Genomic DNA, 17,632 nt, shown 5'->3' with positions numbered 1-17,632 from the left:
AGTTCCAGCAACTGTTTGAAACCAGTGAGATATCACAAGCGGTTAAAGCGAGTCTAGCCAATAAAAGCTGGAGGGCACGCAAAAGCTGTGATGATATCAGAACAAACCAGCAAAGCTGAGTTTACACTAATGTACTGCCAACTAAAATATATGTACAAGTAGTGCACGTTTATGCTGGAACATCAGCAACATGTGTTCGCAGTGTTTTCACCTAGCTGCCAGTGGACCCATAGGGTTTGATTATGGGTGGCGAGCAACTTATCAGCTGGATATTTTAAACACAGATTTCCTCTACCGCAGAGTTGTGTAGTGAGAAATCGCCAAGTGGTGCAGTGCAAACTACGTAGCAAATGTCTGAGACCTGTATCCATGCCGATTTGCCATCTGCTGTGCAAGCAGTAACGCCTGCATGGTGATAAAAAGAGAAGATACCATTTTTGAAGCAGTAACAGGTTTATATCAAGGGAAATAACTGCAAACATTACATTCATGTCAATATATTTGACGGTGTCTCAATTTGCTCTCTACACAGCCACATGTGTGTTTGAATTAAAGGATTTCTGTTTAAAATTAGATTTAGAGCATTTTAAATATAGAAAGCTTTCCGAGTCCTGCAATGTTATTGTGTCACATCTGACTGAAGGTATGACAGAAGCGGGCTGATCGGCGTGCTCACCATTTTGCCACGCACCATAAGCTTTGCTCTTTATCCTGTGAGCAAAACCTTGAATATTCTTTGTCAGATTTAGAATATGTTGCTAGAGTTACAGCACGACTGCACAGTGACATTAGAAACCTGTTTGCTTGTTGTTCCAGTCCAACTCCGTCCCCAAGCCCATATCTTTCCAGCAGAGCTACAGCAGGATATCAGTCCTGCACGATTGATGAGCGTGGGCCGTCAGCCGTTTCTGGTGTAATGGACTGTGCTTTATTATGATTTGCTGTGTGGCATAACGCCTCATCATTCTTATTTTCAATTCACACGCACATCGGGATGTCTTAATTATCGATGGATTTAAAATTATTATAGATCTGTTGCAGCTGCTCATTTGAGTAACTGCGGCTTTTCTTTAGTCAAAATTAAAAGTCGAAAGGAATTATGAAGCTAATCTTTCTACTAAATGTCCAAAAAATTTAATTAGTAAAAAGATTCCCTGCGCAAATTTACACCTGTGATCTTCTGGCTCTTCGGGGTGTGGACGCTCTCATACTCATCATAGATTTGACTACAGAGTTTCATGCTGCATGTAGTGCATATTTAGTGCTGTGAGAATAATGGCACTTCAGACTTGTTTATTGCCTGGTGAGAAATAGTGGCAGTTCTCTGCGTCTCAAGAATCAGCATCCACAGGAACAAGAAAAGCACTCTGTGTCTGACTCTGATATGTGTCCATGAAAAAGTTGTTTATTACTATTTTTATTTCCCTCGCTCATTCTTGAGGTCAGTATTTGCTATGTTCTGTATAATATTAAAGCCGCCCGCTACACACCTACAGTCCATCCACGAAGATGTCTTCAGTCACGTTACCTGATGCTACAGTATTATGGTGCACACTGGTGTGCACAAACTGATTTGACCTAATACTTGGTGTTTAAGTGGCAAAATCAGCCATGTCAAGAAAAGATTCATTCATTCATTCATTCATCTTCTATACCCACTTATCCCTGCTAAGGGTCGCGGGGGTCTGCTGGAGCTCATCCCAGCTGCCATCGGGCGAGAGGCAGGGGTACACCCCGGACAGGTCGCCAGTCCACCGCAGGGCTAACACAGAGAGACAGACAACCATTATCAAGAAAATATGCAAATTAAATATATGTTCAGAGTTAATGAAAGGAGACCTTCACTATTAGATAATTAAATAATAGACACTGACTCTTCATCAGCAAACGTTTCCTAGTGCTGTTGATTTAGAGAATTTTAACTTTTTTTTGCTGCTGCCTCTAAAAAAGCCAGGCACCGCAGGATTTCACGGCAGCCACTTTCTGTTTCTGCTTGCAGCTCCCATTCTCTCTAAACTCAAAAGGTACCCCTGGTTTAAGGTGAAACCGTGAGAATGCAGCCTAAGGTGATTTATGTAAGGCATGATGAAATGCGGCGTTGATGAAAGTCTTTATTTTTTCCAGCTTTATTCGATATTAAAGTATACCGCTGTGATATAATTGTGGTTTTGCTCATTGCCTCATGCTGACATTTGAAAGGCGACTCCAAAGCTCTGGCCTTTTTTTAAAGAAACTGTCTTCAACTTGACTTGACTTGGCATTTTTTTCTAGTTGAAACACACTGTGAATCTCTAATACACCGCTTTCATTTGTTGTATTTTTGAGAAAATTAGCAGAAATGCTGCTGGCGCTTAACAGAAAGGATTCTTCTTCCTATAACTAAAATTGACACTTATCCTGAAGGGTATGAGTCATCATAGAGTATATAGCTCAGGTAATAATAGAAGTAAACTTTAAAGCCAAACATCAAACCACAAGGACTTCCTGCAACTCCTCCTCCCATGTTTTGAAAAGCTTGCAGGCTGAGTCCTCAATATTGCAATATCCCGTTATGACTGGCGAGCTCCATTGAGGTCTGCAGTCCCGGCTCAAGCTGCTGTCTGTTTGGTCCAGTGATCAAAGCAGTGAACCGTGGGTGCTGTTGGCCCACGACCAATGAAATACTGCCTACTGGAGCAGGACATGACGGCGTCTTGTGGGTGGGAGTTTGCTGACAAGTAGCTCTCACTTTACTCACCTATCTCAAATGGGATCTTCAAAAGCTCGTCCTCTGATGTCAGTGTAACATGCATGTGTCCCTGTGTGTTTTGCAGATGAGCTAAAGGAGAAGCTGCAGGATTTTGTGTCTGAGACAAACAGCCATCGTCCAGGATTCATTAAGATGGTGCGGCACGCCAAGCAGGAGGGGTTGATCCGGTCCAGAGTGAGTGGGTGGAGGGCTGCTACCGCCCCAGTTGTTGCTCTGTTTGATGCCCACGTTGAGTTCAATGTCGGCTGGTGAGTCACTCACGAGTGGAGCATGTGATTAGCTCAACACGAGAGCAGAGGTTCTCGAGTCACTGTGTGGGTTTACAGAAAATGATTTCATCTAGCCTGCTGGTTTGCTCTTCTAGTGCTTGTAATGTATGTCTATGACAAAGCCACTCAATCACACCAAAATCCACCTACACTTGAAAGACAGTATATAGTATAACTTGTTAATTGGAGGTGTTTTGGTGGGTGGATTTTGTTACCGTTGAGTAGAGTCAGGATAGCCGTTTCCCCTGTCTCCAGCTAAGCTAAGCTGTTACTCTCCATATTTACCACATGTACACGCAGTTGCTCTTTGTGCAGACAGGCAGGCCGGTTGAATACTGAATGAATTAGCTTGGTACTTAGCTGTTGTCTAAATGTCAGGGCAACCCCAATACCCCAAAAAATACAGTGTCCATTCATAGGTGCTGGTCATCTGGTCACACCCATGCCTTTTGCAAAGAATTTATATGAGCCAACATATTGTCATTCATCTCACGTAAGGGACAAGAAAGGTGCACGATTGCTTCACCATCCAAAAAAAAAAAAACCCTGTGTGAAGTCTAAATGTTGGCAGGTGTACAATTATTCCTATCAAGTACAAAAGCAAATCATCTAAATTCAGAAAAGGTAGAGCTTTTACCTCTCCCCTCCCACTGTTCTTGAGAGAGAGCCCTGGCTAACCTCAGTGACTGACATGTTAGGGTTGTCAGCTGACGTAGTTCACCTGGGCTCGCCAGGCTGTAAAAAAAGGTCTTTTTGCTCACATTGTGCCAGGTTTCCTTTTAATAAATCACATTTGTTTTTTGCAATTTCACTTTTTTTGTGCCAGTCTGTAACACTCGCTCATTTATTTTGCTATGTTGAAATGGATCATAAAGAGCTGAAAACTGTTTTACCAGTATAGTCAGCATTAAACATGCATATCAAATGTACCTGTACATTATTGTGCGGTTTCATTCACTTCATTTTGTGTTGCAACTGAATAAACACAATTTGTACCCTAATGTATTGATCTAAAAATACAATTCAATCAAATTTTGAGAGGAGTAATACTCTTTCATCAGATTAATAAATTGAACTGAATACATTTTGTGAAATTGTTTTTCTTTAAAGTGCCCTCACATGACAAGCATGATCACAAAGACATGAATAGGACTTGTCAAACCAAATGCTCTCAGTGAAATTACTCTCTGTCTCGTTTATAGGGCTGAACCCATTCTGCAGAGAATTAAAGAAGACAGAACGCGCATAATCTCCCCGTCATTTGATAATATCAAGTATGACACGTTTGAGATTGAAGAGTATCCACTATCTGCCCAGGGCTTCGACTGGGAGCTGTGGTGTCGATACCTCAACCCACCCAAGTCCTGGTGGCACAAGGGCAACAAAAGTGCACCAATCCAGTAAGTGAAAGTCTGAATCACATAATAGATTGTGATTATCATCTGAAAGTAAGTAAACAAATGTTATGCCTGCATCAGTGGCAATTCATGCAACATTTATGAACAAATTATATGTTGTGCAAGGTCACATTTCCTACTTGTTCTTGCTGTCACTATAGCAACTGTGCCACACGACAACAACTGACAAACAAAACTGATCTTCATCATCTTAAATCCCCTAGGAGCCCAGCTCTGATAGGCTGCTTTGTGGTGGATAGGCTGTACTTTGAGGAGATTGGTCTGTTGGACGAAGGGATGGAGGTGTACGGGGGAGAAAATGTGGAGCTGGGCATCAGGGTGAGTAATGATGTCACTTGTGTGGCCCTGGGGCATTGTTCATCCAGGATATGCAATGAAAATTAGCTATTATAATGACATTTAATAATAAAGCTATTATAATGACATTTAATAGTTGTTTGGAGCAAGGTCACAAAGGGTTTCACTCACTGGCGTGTGCATCTGAAATGGGCGTGGAGGTGGAGTGGCAATTTGGAAAGACATGAGAAGCACCTGTTTGGAAATGTAGAACATACACTCAATTGTAACCTCAAATGTATTATAACCAACTACAGTTCCTACTGAAAATGTGTTTTATACAAAAGCTGGGCCACATGTACCCCATTGTGCCAACATTTGCCATCACTCACTGAGGTTGTTATGTCATCATCTGTTGATCCATTGATGAACATACAGTAGTTGTGAGACAAACACATTTCTTTTCTTCTAATACCCTCTTCCATGTTGGCTTGAAAGCTGAGGCTCAGAGTTCATTCTTGGCCTTTAATAACAGCAGCTGGCATTACTATCTAACTACTGCGTAATTCTAGAAATACTTGTATCACCATTTAAAGTACCTGCCACTCTCCATGAGATTTTAAAAATAGAGCAAATCCCAAACTTTTTTCTTTTTAACAAGCGTGATGTAATGCCAATGGTTATTTGGTCTGACAGAAACACAGAGGAGGAAATTATCCTTTAGCTACCGCACTCAGAACACACTGAGACATGTTCTCTCTCATGTGTCGTTTTAGCTGGAACAAACAATCAGTACTAATTAATTCTGAGTCTGAGTGATCACCTCCATCCCCTGGTGGTCCCTCTGAAGCACGTGTGAGACTTGTAGGACTCAAAGTCATTGTTACTGTTGGCAATGATGTGTGAAAGAGAACTCTGACAGTCGTTCAGAGGAGAGACTGTGTCAGTCGTCGTGTTGCGTTATTCTCACAGTGCCCTAATTAATTTGTACACCAACGTCAACTGTGACTGGGAGCTGAAAATGGTGTGCATTTAGTTCAGCAGTACCACAAGCAGATGGCCTGCAGAAAGAACTCCCTCTTTGGGAACAGCTAATGATAGCACATGTGTACCGTACCAAGATCATTAATGCAGCTATCAGCCTGTTCGATAATGGTAAGAAGCGGGGGACAGCCCCTATTCAGCTGCACTGTCTCTAGATTGCTTTGTGGGAAGGAAATGGAGACAAGTTTATGACAGGACTCCGCATGTGGAAATAACCATCCTCGCTAATGACTGAGATGTAATCGTCGGTAAAGAAGGGAGATTAGTCCTGCAAGTCATTTTGCTCCATAAATGGCGTGCTTTTAGAATTCCTGGGACCGATAATAGCCCTACTCACTGGTGTATAGCTGGACACATTGATGATGTTATCACATAAATTATAAACCATTATTTTGGTTCATTCTTTTGTCTGTTGGTTCGGAGTTCAGATTTTCCCTGCAGAGTTGTTTACTGGCTTGGTTATGTTGGACTGAAGGAACTTGCGCTTGCCTGGAGGTGATTGTGGTTTATAGTTGGGTAATGTTTTTGGAACAGAGGGTGACACAGTGAGCTGAGAGCTACGAGACTGGAAGACCCTGGCTTGGCCCCAGATTAGCAATCCCACAGAGACCCAGCAGGGTCTGTCTGTCTGTCTGTCTATCTGCCTGTCTGTAGCGTGTTGGTCATGCCTCCAGACCACCTGCCAGCACACAAACTGGCTCCGGATGATCTTCAGAGACACACTCAAATCAGGCCAGCAACTCCAGGCCTTGGCTGGGGCTTGAAAGGGCTGTCCTCAGTAGTGTGGGGACGAAATGAACCAGTGCCCCCTCTTCACATTTGGTCATGATTTAGAATCATAATATTTCCATCACAACTTCTGTTCTTCTAAAGCAACATCTTTATCCACTGAAGTTGAATAATATATATTTTATGAGAGCTTCTGCCATAAAATGTGACTAGTTGGTCCTTCTATTCCAGTCAAGTGTTCAGTTAAACTGGATAAGCTTTTAAAAGGAAGCCAGACATCTTTTCAATTTTCACCATAGTCACATCTCTCTGTCCTCCTCTCAGGAAAAAGAAAACCCTTCCAGCTTTGCTTTTTGCAGTTAATTCCACTTTAATAGAAGTCCATTACATCCTCACGTCTGCACTCGCATCTGCCAACAAAAGACTGACCAAAGACTGCTTTCACAAATTCATGTGATTTAGATTTTTATTAAATTACATTTTCAAGCTGATTAGAATGCAAAAAAAGCACAGATTGCCAGACTGCTGATGAATAAGCTCGCAGGTAATACTGGCTGGGTCTAATTTCTAACTTCCAAAGAAAGTTAGTCCAAGTTTTTTTGTGCCATAGCTGTCATAGCTGATTTAAAAACAAGTGATCTGAAACTGAAAGACCAAACACTGATATTAACTGAAATGAGGCATGCTGTGATGGATCTTTGGTTTAAGTGACAATAAATTAATTAGGTTTGATTCTGCCATCACTGCAATTTCATGCTCATTTTACTGACTATACTACTAATTCATACCTGAAAGCAGGGAAGGTGTAATGATACCATCTGTGACGGATAATCCTGGGAACTGTGATCCTTGTCCATGATGAAACACAATGCGGTGTTCCACAGCACAAATCTGGCACACATCAGCTGTCTCACAATGCTGGCTGTCAGGTGAGCTTCAAGTAACAATGTGCTGATTTGTTTTCGGAAAGCCTGAAAATATAAAATGTGTGGCACACGTAAGGTACTATTTTTCTAAGGCGATCCTACAAGCCAGACTGTAGAACACAAATTGCCACAGGGCCCTGAATTACAATACAAATGATTTCTCAAAACACCTGTGAATACTGGGTGCAATGCCAGTGAAGCCAGCCCGGGACATGCATCACAAGAAGACATCATCACTCTCAACCGGAGCCAGGAAGGTTGTGTGGAGAAATGAGGATCATTGACAATAATTATGCAGCAGGCTTTGTACACAGTATTTGTGGAAGTGGCAATAAAACACCTTTACTGTCATAATAATGATTTACCCAGTACATTTCAGCCAGATATTCAACATTTGATTTGTATTCATCATAAACAAGGTATAATTAGTAATAGCATTTTAAATAGCACAGGCAGTACATAGGAGAAATCAATCTCATAGAAATGATACATCAAGGCAATGTCATCACAGCTATAATATGGTTATTTAAAAGTAAAAATGTCATTAATCAGACCTTGTCAGCTGGCACAGTGGGATCCACTACCAATCATTAGAAACCCTGACACGTTGCTGAAGAAGTGAATTTTATCTGCTGCACATTCACCTCCCAGATACATGCATATATGCTTACATACAGTAAGGTCCTGCTATGTTATTTAAAAGCACAGATGTCACAGATGAGACCTTGTCATCTTGCTTTCTATACAACAACCTAACATTAACCACAAGTTAATAACCGTGTGTTGGTATTCACTTTCTGCTTTCTCCTTCGTATAAAAAGTACAAGCAATTGGGTTCTGCGTAATCATACAAGACGAATAGCTAATGTACCTGAATGACTCGGTCTGTAATTGTGGAACGGTGCTGATTGAGTCTCATGAGCGCTATGCTGCTGAAAATCTATCAAAGCCCGCTGCTTTTTCTCAGACCAGCTGGACAATCAATTCAAGTGTTTTGTCTGACAGAGGAAATATGAAAAGTAATGCAGCGCTCACGAACAAAAATTAGAAAGGGCTGCATCCATTGTTTTTGCAGTTATTTGAACCCCAGCAGAAGGACACGTGTGCTGTTACTACAAGGCCTTGAAAGGAAATGTAGAAGCATTATTTTAATGAGCCATGTTAACAGTATACAGCTTCCATGACTTTGAACAAACAATGGTCTGCTCTCACAACTCAGATTAGCTTCATTACTCTGTCTTTTTTGTTTTAGAATTGATTTGCAAATCGTTCTTTTACAGAGTAGCTCACAGCAGAGCTCCAGAGTACATTGTTAAAGATAAAACTGGGTGGCAGCACTATAGTAGCTTCCACCACGACTGTGGGGCGACTGTGGCTCAGTAGGTAGAGCGGGTTGTCCACGAACCAGAGGGTTAGCGGTTCGATCCCCGGAATGTGCCACATGTCGAAGTGTCCTTGAGCAAGACACTGAACCCCCAGTTGCTCCCAGTGCGTGGCACTGGTGTGTGATTGTGTGCGTGCTTGTGTGAGCGAATGGGTAGATGTGTCTCTGACTGTAAAGCGCTTTGAGTACCAATAGGTAGAAAAGCGCTATATAAAAGCAAGGCCATTTACCATTTACCATTTACTACTGGTGTTCAGTATGTGTGTTAATGGGTGAATGAGAAGTACATGTTCCAGAGTGGATAGAGAACTCAATACATGATAATAAATCGTCTCATTAGGTTTGTGCTGACATTTATGAACAGGAACGAAACTGTTTGGATAAAATAAATAAATCATGTCGACTAAGGACAAGGAGTTTGTTCTCTGCATTCAGCTCATCCGAGTGAGCATGCTTGGAGCAGTTGGCAGCCATACAAGTGGCCGTGGTGCAGTTTGGGGGGTTTAGGTTCTTGCTGAAGGCGCCTCAACTGGGATCATAGAGGGGAATGAACAAGTGACCTCGTAGCCCCAGAGCTGCTTCTCTAAGCATTAGGCCGCAGCACATAATCTCTTGTCAACTTGCTTTTCTGCTACACTTTAACACAAACACATCAATGGCTTCTGTATTAAAACTGTGGTTGCAAGAATTTCTAAAGGTACAGTGTGTGTCAAAAAAGATGAAGAAGGCATTTTGAGTTAACATTTACAGCCCCTGCATAATTAGGTAACAGAAACAACAAACTTGTCAGCATCTCTAGCCTTCTTAGAAAACTACATGATTTAGATGGGATGTGGTGGTGGGTGGTACATTAATAATTCAAAGCTCTGAATCTTCAAATGGCTGTCTGTATAGATTACTTCAATCCTGTCTCCTACAAATTACATTTATATGCATTTATTCTTCATTAGCAGTTTATTTTCAAGGGCAGTGTTCAGAGTCCAGTTAAGGTCAGCAAAAATACCGGGAGTATGAGGATCTAAAAGATTAACCCGATGCTCACAGCCTTTTTCAGTTTCCCTTGTCAGTCTTAAGCGTTAAGATGTTAAGCATTTTAACATTTTATCATTTAACTATTCAAATGTCCCAGATTGAAAAAAACACTTTTCATTTAGTTAGCATAGGTTTATAAATAACTTATTCTGTCGCATTGTATTTTAGGGGTAGGTGGCCGGAATTCTGGAGTTGTGACGTTAACGAACGAACCGGATTTGTTGACCAGCTCTTTAAAACAAACAATGATAATGAGTCGCAATTGTAAGCCGTTTTTTTTTTTTGTTTTGTTTTGTTTTTTTGTTGTTTCACACACTTCCATTGCTTATTTGATTTAAGTGGCGAATGACGCCATCTGAGTTGTCCACACTGCCTTCATATGACTCCCTCAGTATGTCTCAAGAAGGAGGACATGCTTCATTTGAAGTGAGTGGCTCGCAACTCAAAAGGACAAAATGAGCCAAAGAAAACGCAGCAGCATCTGGATGCACTTTTTCCAGAATCAATATTTCAGAATAATTAAAACTCAGATATCCTGCCAATAGAATATATATTGGTGGGATGTCTAAGTTTGAATAATTCTGATCCAAACCTTGCCCTCCCCAGTGATCAATCCCGGATAAAATGAGTTATCCCCAGGCTGGCTTCTTAAAAATAAATAAATCTAAAAATGGGCCAGTCTTTTGAGGAATGGATCCACAAGATCCAGCTCCCCTGAAAGGGCTGTAAATCCCATCTCTAGTGCTGATAACACTGGGATTTTTCGCCAAATGACAGCTGGGATAGGCTCCAGCAGACCACGCGACTCTTAACAGGAATAAGCGGTTACAGAAGATGAATGAATGAATGAATGAATGTTCTAATATATCTATTTAACTCTGATTGGACTGTTGTAAATGCACTAGGTCACAATGCTTTAGCAATATTTGGCACCTGGGATATGACAGGAAGCTGTTTCTATAGGAATATATAGTAGAAGAAAGGAAGGGAGTTCTCAGTGAGTGGGTTTCTTATTTGACTGACTGTTTATCTCTGTAATTTAATCAATGACCATAGTTCACCTCCTCCTCTCGCTACTCTAATCAAGCCTGGAGATCCCCTAATAATTTTCTCATCAATGTCACCATTCAACAGATACAGTATAGAATTTAGTTGCTTATTTTATCTTGCACAAAACCAACAACTTCAGCATATTTAAAAATTCTCACTAATTCCTAGTGTCTCAAATGTTGTATGTAAAGTATTTTACCATGTAATCATAGTGTTGAATATTTATATTAATACTAAAATACTCAAATTTGCAAAGATGGATTAAGTGACTGAAATAATTATTGACATTAAAATTTGAATAGCCGTGGGTGACAACCAGGAAGAGACACCCATAAGAGAGTTGACTGCAGTAGATGCTGTTCATGTTTTACAAAATACTGTATTGTTTAATGTTACAATTATTCTTGCGCTAGCTATATGTCAGAGCTTCACTTGTTGAAGTCTTGTAGTCCCTACCTCTGAGGTCTTGCGGAAAATTTTTGAAGATGTGCTTGTATTTGACTGAATCAGGTCGGTCTCATGCATCTTCTCATAAAATGAACAGGTGTGTCTTTGTACTGATGTTTAAAAATGCCTTTCACAGTCATCTGGCAGTTTTAAATAAACCTTTGCACTTTTCAATTGAAGCGTCCGACTCTGATCATCACAGGAGCAATTAGCAGTTGAAAATGTGTGTGAGGCGACATGATAGAGAGATTTCACTTCTGAGTGATGTGAGTCAGGCGCCATTAAAATATTACTTCAAAACTTGTGTTTGGGTCCACATCTGGACCAGAGTCCCCCTCTTTAGTATGCGTGGGTTAGCGAGACTAAAGCCCTGTCCACGTAAAGTGATTTCCATGTAGTCCATTACTTTGTAACTGACCACTGGTCGCTAGTGGACATTCTAGGCTCTGGTTGCCAAGGCAACACTCTTGTATATTTTGCAACACAAATGTTTTCCGGTGAAAATTTTGCTAGTGTATGGACCCCATTTGGGTTCATCCAATGGTCTAAGTCCACTATTGTGGACGGTCTCATAGTAAATGTATCAATCTCTCCAATTGGAGGTTGCCTCAATTGCATCACCTCAAAGTTAAGATTAGGTCCAAGTGGTACCTGCCAACTTTACGTCACCAGCGTTTCTTTATAACCAGTCGATGCTAAAAAGTTAAATTTCACCAACATTACATGTTCTCTTGACTTTCTCATCTACAAATCTCCCCCTAACATTGCTATGGTTATAAGCTTTAGTCAAAAGTGAGACCACGCGTAATAATTGACACATAAAACCATAATAAATTGACCAGTTTTCTGTTGTGAAAAAAAGCCTACACATAGTCATTTTGTATTGTTACGCAGATGGAATTTGCTTGTGTAACTCTGAACTGGCCTGAGTGTTTGCAGAGACAGAAGGACAGTGGTGAAGATGTATCCTGTCAGTGAGGACTGACTGTAAATTGTTTAGCCTTTCCGTGGAGAGGTTGGGAAATGTACTTCCCCTTTTCAGAGGACAGACAGCAAGAGCTGATACACCTGCAGTGGAAACCATATGCCAATCGTCTGCACTGCTTCAACTCTGGGCTTTGGGCAGCAATAGAGGAAGCTAAGCTTTACCTTTAAAATAAGTCTGTGCTTTGATGTGAATCGTTTTATTTTCACAAAATACTGAGGAAAGGTGAAATGAATGTAGTGGGAAATAGAGTGGTTTTTGTTTTGGTTTCTGGAAGATGAACGCCGATAGCATCGGATACAGAGACGTGTATGAAGTAAAGAAATTCCTAAAGTAGTAGAGTAAATCACAGGGATATATGGAGCAAAACGTTCCCGAGGTTCTGCTCATGTTGTCAGGCTGTTGATGCTGATGTATGTGTCTCCTTTGCAGTTGTTTTTCATTTCAAGACATTTGTCATCGACATGTTTTTATATCAGAAACTATCAGGATGCTTGGCTGCACATGTCAGAATTACCAAAGGAGTATTTGGTCATTTACATAAGCTTAGACTCAGGCGCTTTGTTTTCTATTAGATGTCTCTGTATTGCTTAAATGTCTTTCCCAGCAGTATGGTGATAAAAAATCTGCTCAGATATAAATATATCCAATCATTACATCCAGTGGCATTCAGATGTGTTCCAGCTTTTATTAAGAGGCGTGATATTTAACAAGAACATGCATCCCACCTCATTTCTCTACCTCCAGCTTAAAAGTGATGACTCATGGCATGACTGATGAATGAACTCATGGTTCAGCAGATCTCAGTCTGCTCTGCTGGAAACCAGACCATATCATCTTTTTTGAATCCTCTGCTGTCTTCAATACGTTCACCATTTTCACTGAGGACTGAAAAGCAATTTGTAAAATACATCAGGGATTTATTTCTACTTTTATTTCAAGATGCACTGACGAAAAATGAGTCAGCAATAGAATAATATTATGTATTGGCAGATGATAAGTGGGCAAAACTTTGGTCATTTGTAACTTGAGAATATTTAGGCTGTATTTTTGGAATAGGGCAGAAAATCTGACAAGACAATGTGGTAATTGACGGGTAACAATAAATATTTCAAATATAAGCTTAACCCCCTTATTTACGGTTGCTGTGTCTGTAAAACCTTACACACTTATTTCCAGCATTTTGCACAAGCAACAAAGATGAAAGTGGCAGATTTATCGGATAACATTTATTGTACATTTTAAAGCACAGAGTCGAAGGAGTTGCTTCTCAGTTCTTGCTGATGACTATCACATTTGTCACCTCAACCCCCAATGACTGTCAGAAGCAAATGCTAAGTAATTAACACTAAATCTGTGAGCTTGTTGAAAACTCTGACTTGAAAACACTGGCGTTTTGTTTAAGTTTTAAAATAAGAACCATTTAAAATCACTTGATTCCACATACTGGCCTCACAATAAAAGACCAAGACTAAAGCTGCAAGTTAATGAAAAATAGAATCAGCGAGAAATAAAGAAGTGTTGTATTGCAAGATATCCCATTAGTCATGGTATAATCTAAAACGCAGCAGAACAGACACGCTAATATTGAACTAAACCCATATAATTGATTCATTTGCCTGGTGCACACAACCGACATATGAGTCCTATTGTACTTTTTCTACCATAGAGTCTAACTGCAAAAATGTAGATAGTAAATTTAATCTTTCACAATACCCTTTTCCCTATAATAATTAGCTAATATTAGTGTGAAATGGGTTATCTAGCTATTTAAAATAGAGTAACTGAGAGAAATATGGTCAATATGCTCATATGAATGAGCAGCAGGATACTGTCTGATGCCATGGGAGTGCTTTGAGACATTTTATGTGTGTCTTGATCTGTTTTTGGCTGTGACAAATTTAGAATGTGTCGTTATTAACACGACTTAAAGCGGCAGCTGGTATTAGTGATGAAAAAATATACAACTGTCTTACAGTCGCATTTCAAGTCTGCTGGGAGCGAATGTTTGAAAAACTCTAAAGACAGATTTTGGGTGGGAGTACTCAAAGGCTGTGAACCATTCACAAAACAGAGGATGTCGAAAGTTCCTGAAATTGACAATCCATTTGTAGTTGTTAGACTTGTTTTTTTGTAACTTTATTTAAACTGTTGCGGCACTAAAAAACTGATCATTTTATGCTTCGTATCCTCAAAGATTTAACTAAATAACCTTGTGAGCACTCCAGTCAAAATCCACTTAAAGCCACTGCACAAGCCTGAGCTTGGTAACCGACACTAGTATACATAGAAAAATTAATAAAGCACTTCCACTCACATTACATTTACATTAAAAGTATTTAGCTCTTGCTCTTATCCAAAGCAAATTATGATGAGGGCAGCTGTAAAATGAGCTCAAGCTCAGGCTGATAGTGCCCTCACTGCCCTGGTAATAGATCTGAGCAAACACAGCTGTAATGTGAGAGCTTCTCTGCCAGAAAAGTTCTACAAAAGGAAATTAGGGGACGAACAGCTAGATGGTGAGGAAAATTAGATTTAGACAGGATTATATTTGCAAGAGGATATGGCAGAAAGGGGTTTGCTACAAGAGGGAACACAGGACGTGAGATATTTTCCGAGGAGATGATTTTTAGGTTTACTAGGGAAGGGAGTGGTTGCTCTGACTGAGATTGTACCATCGCAGAAGAGTCAGGGAGACTTGGTGGAGTGAGGACTTGACTGTTAATGACACAAAGTAGACTCGGGGTTGTGGAGTGGTGATTTATATGTAGCACAGTGTGGACGAAGTATGCTTCCAGCCCTGAACGACATGGTCCAAGGGTCACCAATTAGGTTTACAAAACTTCTTTTTGACAGCCGGGAGGGGGAGCACACTGTCTCATCCAAGACTATGCCACCACCTTGGAGTAAAGTGCAGTGTAATTGTTTGGTGCAGCCCCGTTGAGCCACACTTCTCGCTTCAGCGGCACATTGGAACAGATTGTTTAGAGTCAACATATAAATTAGATGTTGGGTTTGATCATTCAAGGGGGTGCACTATTAGGAATATATTCTGCACAAAGCTGTTTAGTTTTAAGTCCAACAACAATATACACAGATCAGTCACAACATTAAAACCATTGTCAGGAGAAGTAAAAAACATTGACCATCTTGTGACAATTCAGTGTTCTGCTGGGAAACTTTTGGACCTGGCATTCATGTGGATGTTACTTAGACATGTAGCACACACCTAGACCAGACCAGGCACCCCCACCCCATAGCAATGAAAGTCCATGATGGCAGCAGCCATCCCCAGCAGGGATCCCAAACTGATCAAGTATCTGTGGGATGATCCACAGAGGCCCCTCCCCTCAACCCATAGGACCCAAAGGCCCCCACTAACAACATTCTGCTGCCAGAAACCACAGGACACCCTCAGAAGGCCCATGTCCATTCTCTGATGAGTCACAACTGTTCTGGAGGCACAAGGGAGACGTGGTGGTGTAGCTGTTCATGGTCCATTTCTTGTAATGAATTTGCAGCAAAAGGCAGCAGACAATTACTTGTCAACTGCAGGGGCTACACACAGGCAGAAATCTGAGGCATTTGTTTCATTCTCATAAAGGCAAGCTGACCCTGGAAGGAAAAAAAGGGGAATTATTTTGGGGCCAAGGCTACAAGCTGTTATTGGCAGTATTTTAGAAAGCGCTGGCACAATAGTTTGAGACGAAAACAGTGCAACTAAAACATATCACTAAATCTCCAAAGTCATATATCATTGATTGAATCGCAGTAGGGGATCCACCGCTGTGTTGCACAATATCTCAACAACTCTTTGATGGATTAATATGAAACTTGGAACAAAACCCATGGTGCCCAGAGTATAATATAATAGCTTTGACTTTTCGTGTCACCATAAGGTTGAAATTTATGGTTGGTTTTGAGAGAAATGACTCAACGACCATTGAATGTTCATAAGATTTGGTTCAGACATTCATGTTTGTTCCCACACAACATGAACCGTAATGAATTTGACATTTAAAAATAAAGCTGAAAAAAGAGCAACTGGACGAGTTTGAATTTTCTTGAAGAAGCTTCACCACTCACATAAGTGATGTCTCAGTTCTAAATGACTGGTCTGGGTTTTATTTGACCATCTATGGGCAGTGCACGCTTGAATCTCACATGACTCAGGTCTGATAACAATCCAGTGCCCACGTTCTCTTTGTCTGAAAACATTGTCTTGTTTTGTTTTTTTCAATTATTATAATTAGTGGTTCTCTTTCGTCTCGAGACTATCTCTCCACTCCGTTACATATTCCATATGTACGGGGAATGACCTCCCCTGCATGTCAGGGTACGTGGATACTTCTTTAAGACACACCGGCGTTTCCCCCCTCACCGGCGTATTGCTCGCGTCTCGCGGGCTAACGCGTTCGGCGGGGGCCCTTGTGGGCTGAGAAGTCCGCCGAAACAGCTCTCCGCCGGCCGTAGAAAAAGGCCGGCTTAAACAAAGTCCATACAGCAAATAATTAATGAACTAGCGAACTAGCTTTGCTAGAGCGCTAACATGAGGGCTATCTCCACGTGTTCCGTGTAAACAAGGAAGTGGGCTTTCTCGTCACTGCCGAAGGCCCCGCCCCCGCCACACACACACCCAAAAAAAAAAAAAAAAGAGGAGAAAGAAATCTTCTATCTATCTATCTCTCTCTCTCTCTCTATATATATATATATATATATATATATATATATTTAAAATGAATAAATAAATAACAAATGCAGTATGGAAAGTCGGCAGGGACACTGCTGTCTCGGTTGTGGGGTGCCCATGCCCCTAGAGGATGGGCATGTTAAGTGTGTGTTGTGTCTGGGGCACCAGCTTGCCACCTTATCTAGGGAGGCCCCGGAGAGCTGCATGGACTGTTTTATAATCCCTGCGCAGACCACGGAAGCGCGTTGTCGCTTCTTCAGTGCCAAGCGGGCAGGCCCACCCCTCTCTGATGGAGTTAGGGGTAAGACTGGGAGATTTGCTGAGGCCACAGGGGGTCAAGGGGCACATCCAGCCTGGCCAACCACGCTGGCCCCTTCTGCTCCCGGCCTTCAACGGCCCGGCCTCACGCTGACCTCATCCCTCCCCCCGTCCCTCTACTTGAGGAGGAGGAGGAGGAGGACGACGACGATGACGTCGATGTAGTGACAGTCTTCTCTGATGACAATGATGTCCCATGTGAGCAGCAACTGCCAGGTGACACCCGGAAAGGGGAGGTGGCCCACCATTTCGCTGGGGTTATTAGCAGGGCAACCAGGGCCCTGGATGTTGTTCTGCCGGAGAAACCCTCGGCAC

The 17,632-nt window shown here is 41.4% G+C and overlaps 1 protein-coding gene across 1 annotated transcript in view; it reads left to right on the top strand.

Moving 5' to 3' along the window:
• Positions 1 to 17,632, top strand: part of galnt18b (UDP-N-acetyl-alpha-D-galactosamine:polypeptide N-acetylgalactosaminyltransferase 18b) — a 75,408-nt gene that overhangs the window by 35,339 nt on the left and 22,437 nt on the right. The window contains exons 4-6 of the mRNA XM_084540832.1: positions 2,814 to 2,997; positions 4,221 to 4,418; positions 4,640 to 4,754. Coding sequence (XP_084396958.1) covers positions 2,814 to 2,997; positions 4,221 to 4,418; positions 4,640 to 4,754 — 497 coding nt within the window. The remainder of the gene's footprint in view (positions 1 to 2,813; positions 2,998 to 4,220; positions 4,419 to 4,639; positions 4,755 to 17,632) is intronic.

This window comes from Chelon labrosus (assembly GCF_963514085.1).
Source record: "Chelon labrosus genome assembly, chromosome: 3".
In the NCBI taxonomy this organism is placed as follows: domain Eukaryota; kingdom Metazoa; phylum Chordata; class Actinopteri; order Mugiliformes; family Mugilidae; genus Chelon; species Chelon labrosus.
This window is presented reverse-complemented; position numbering and strand designations above follow the sequence as displayed.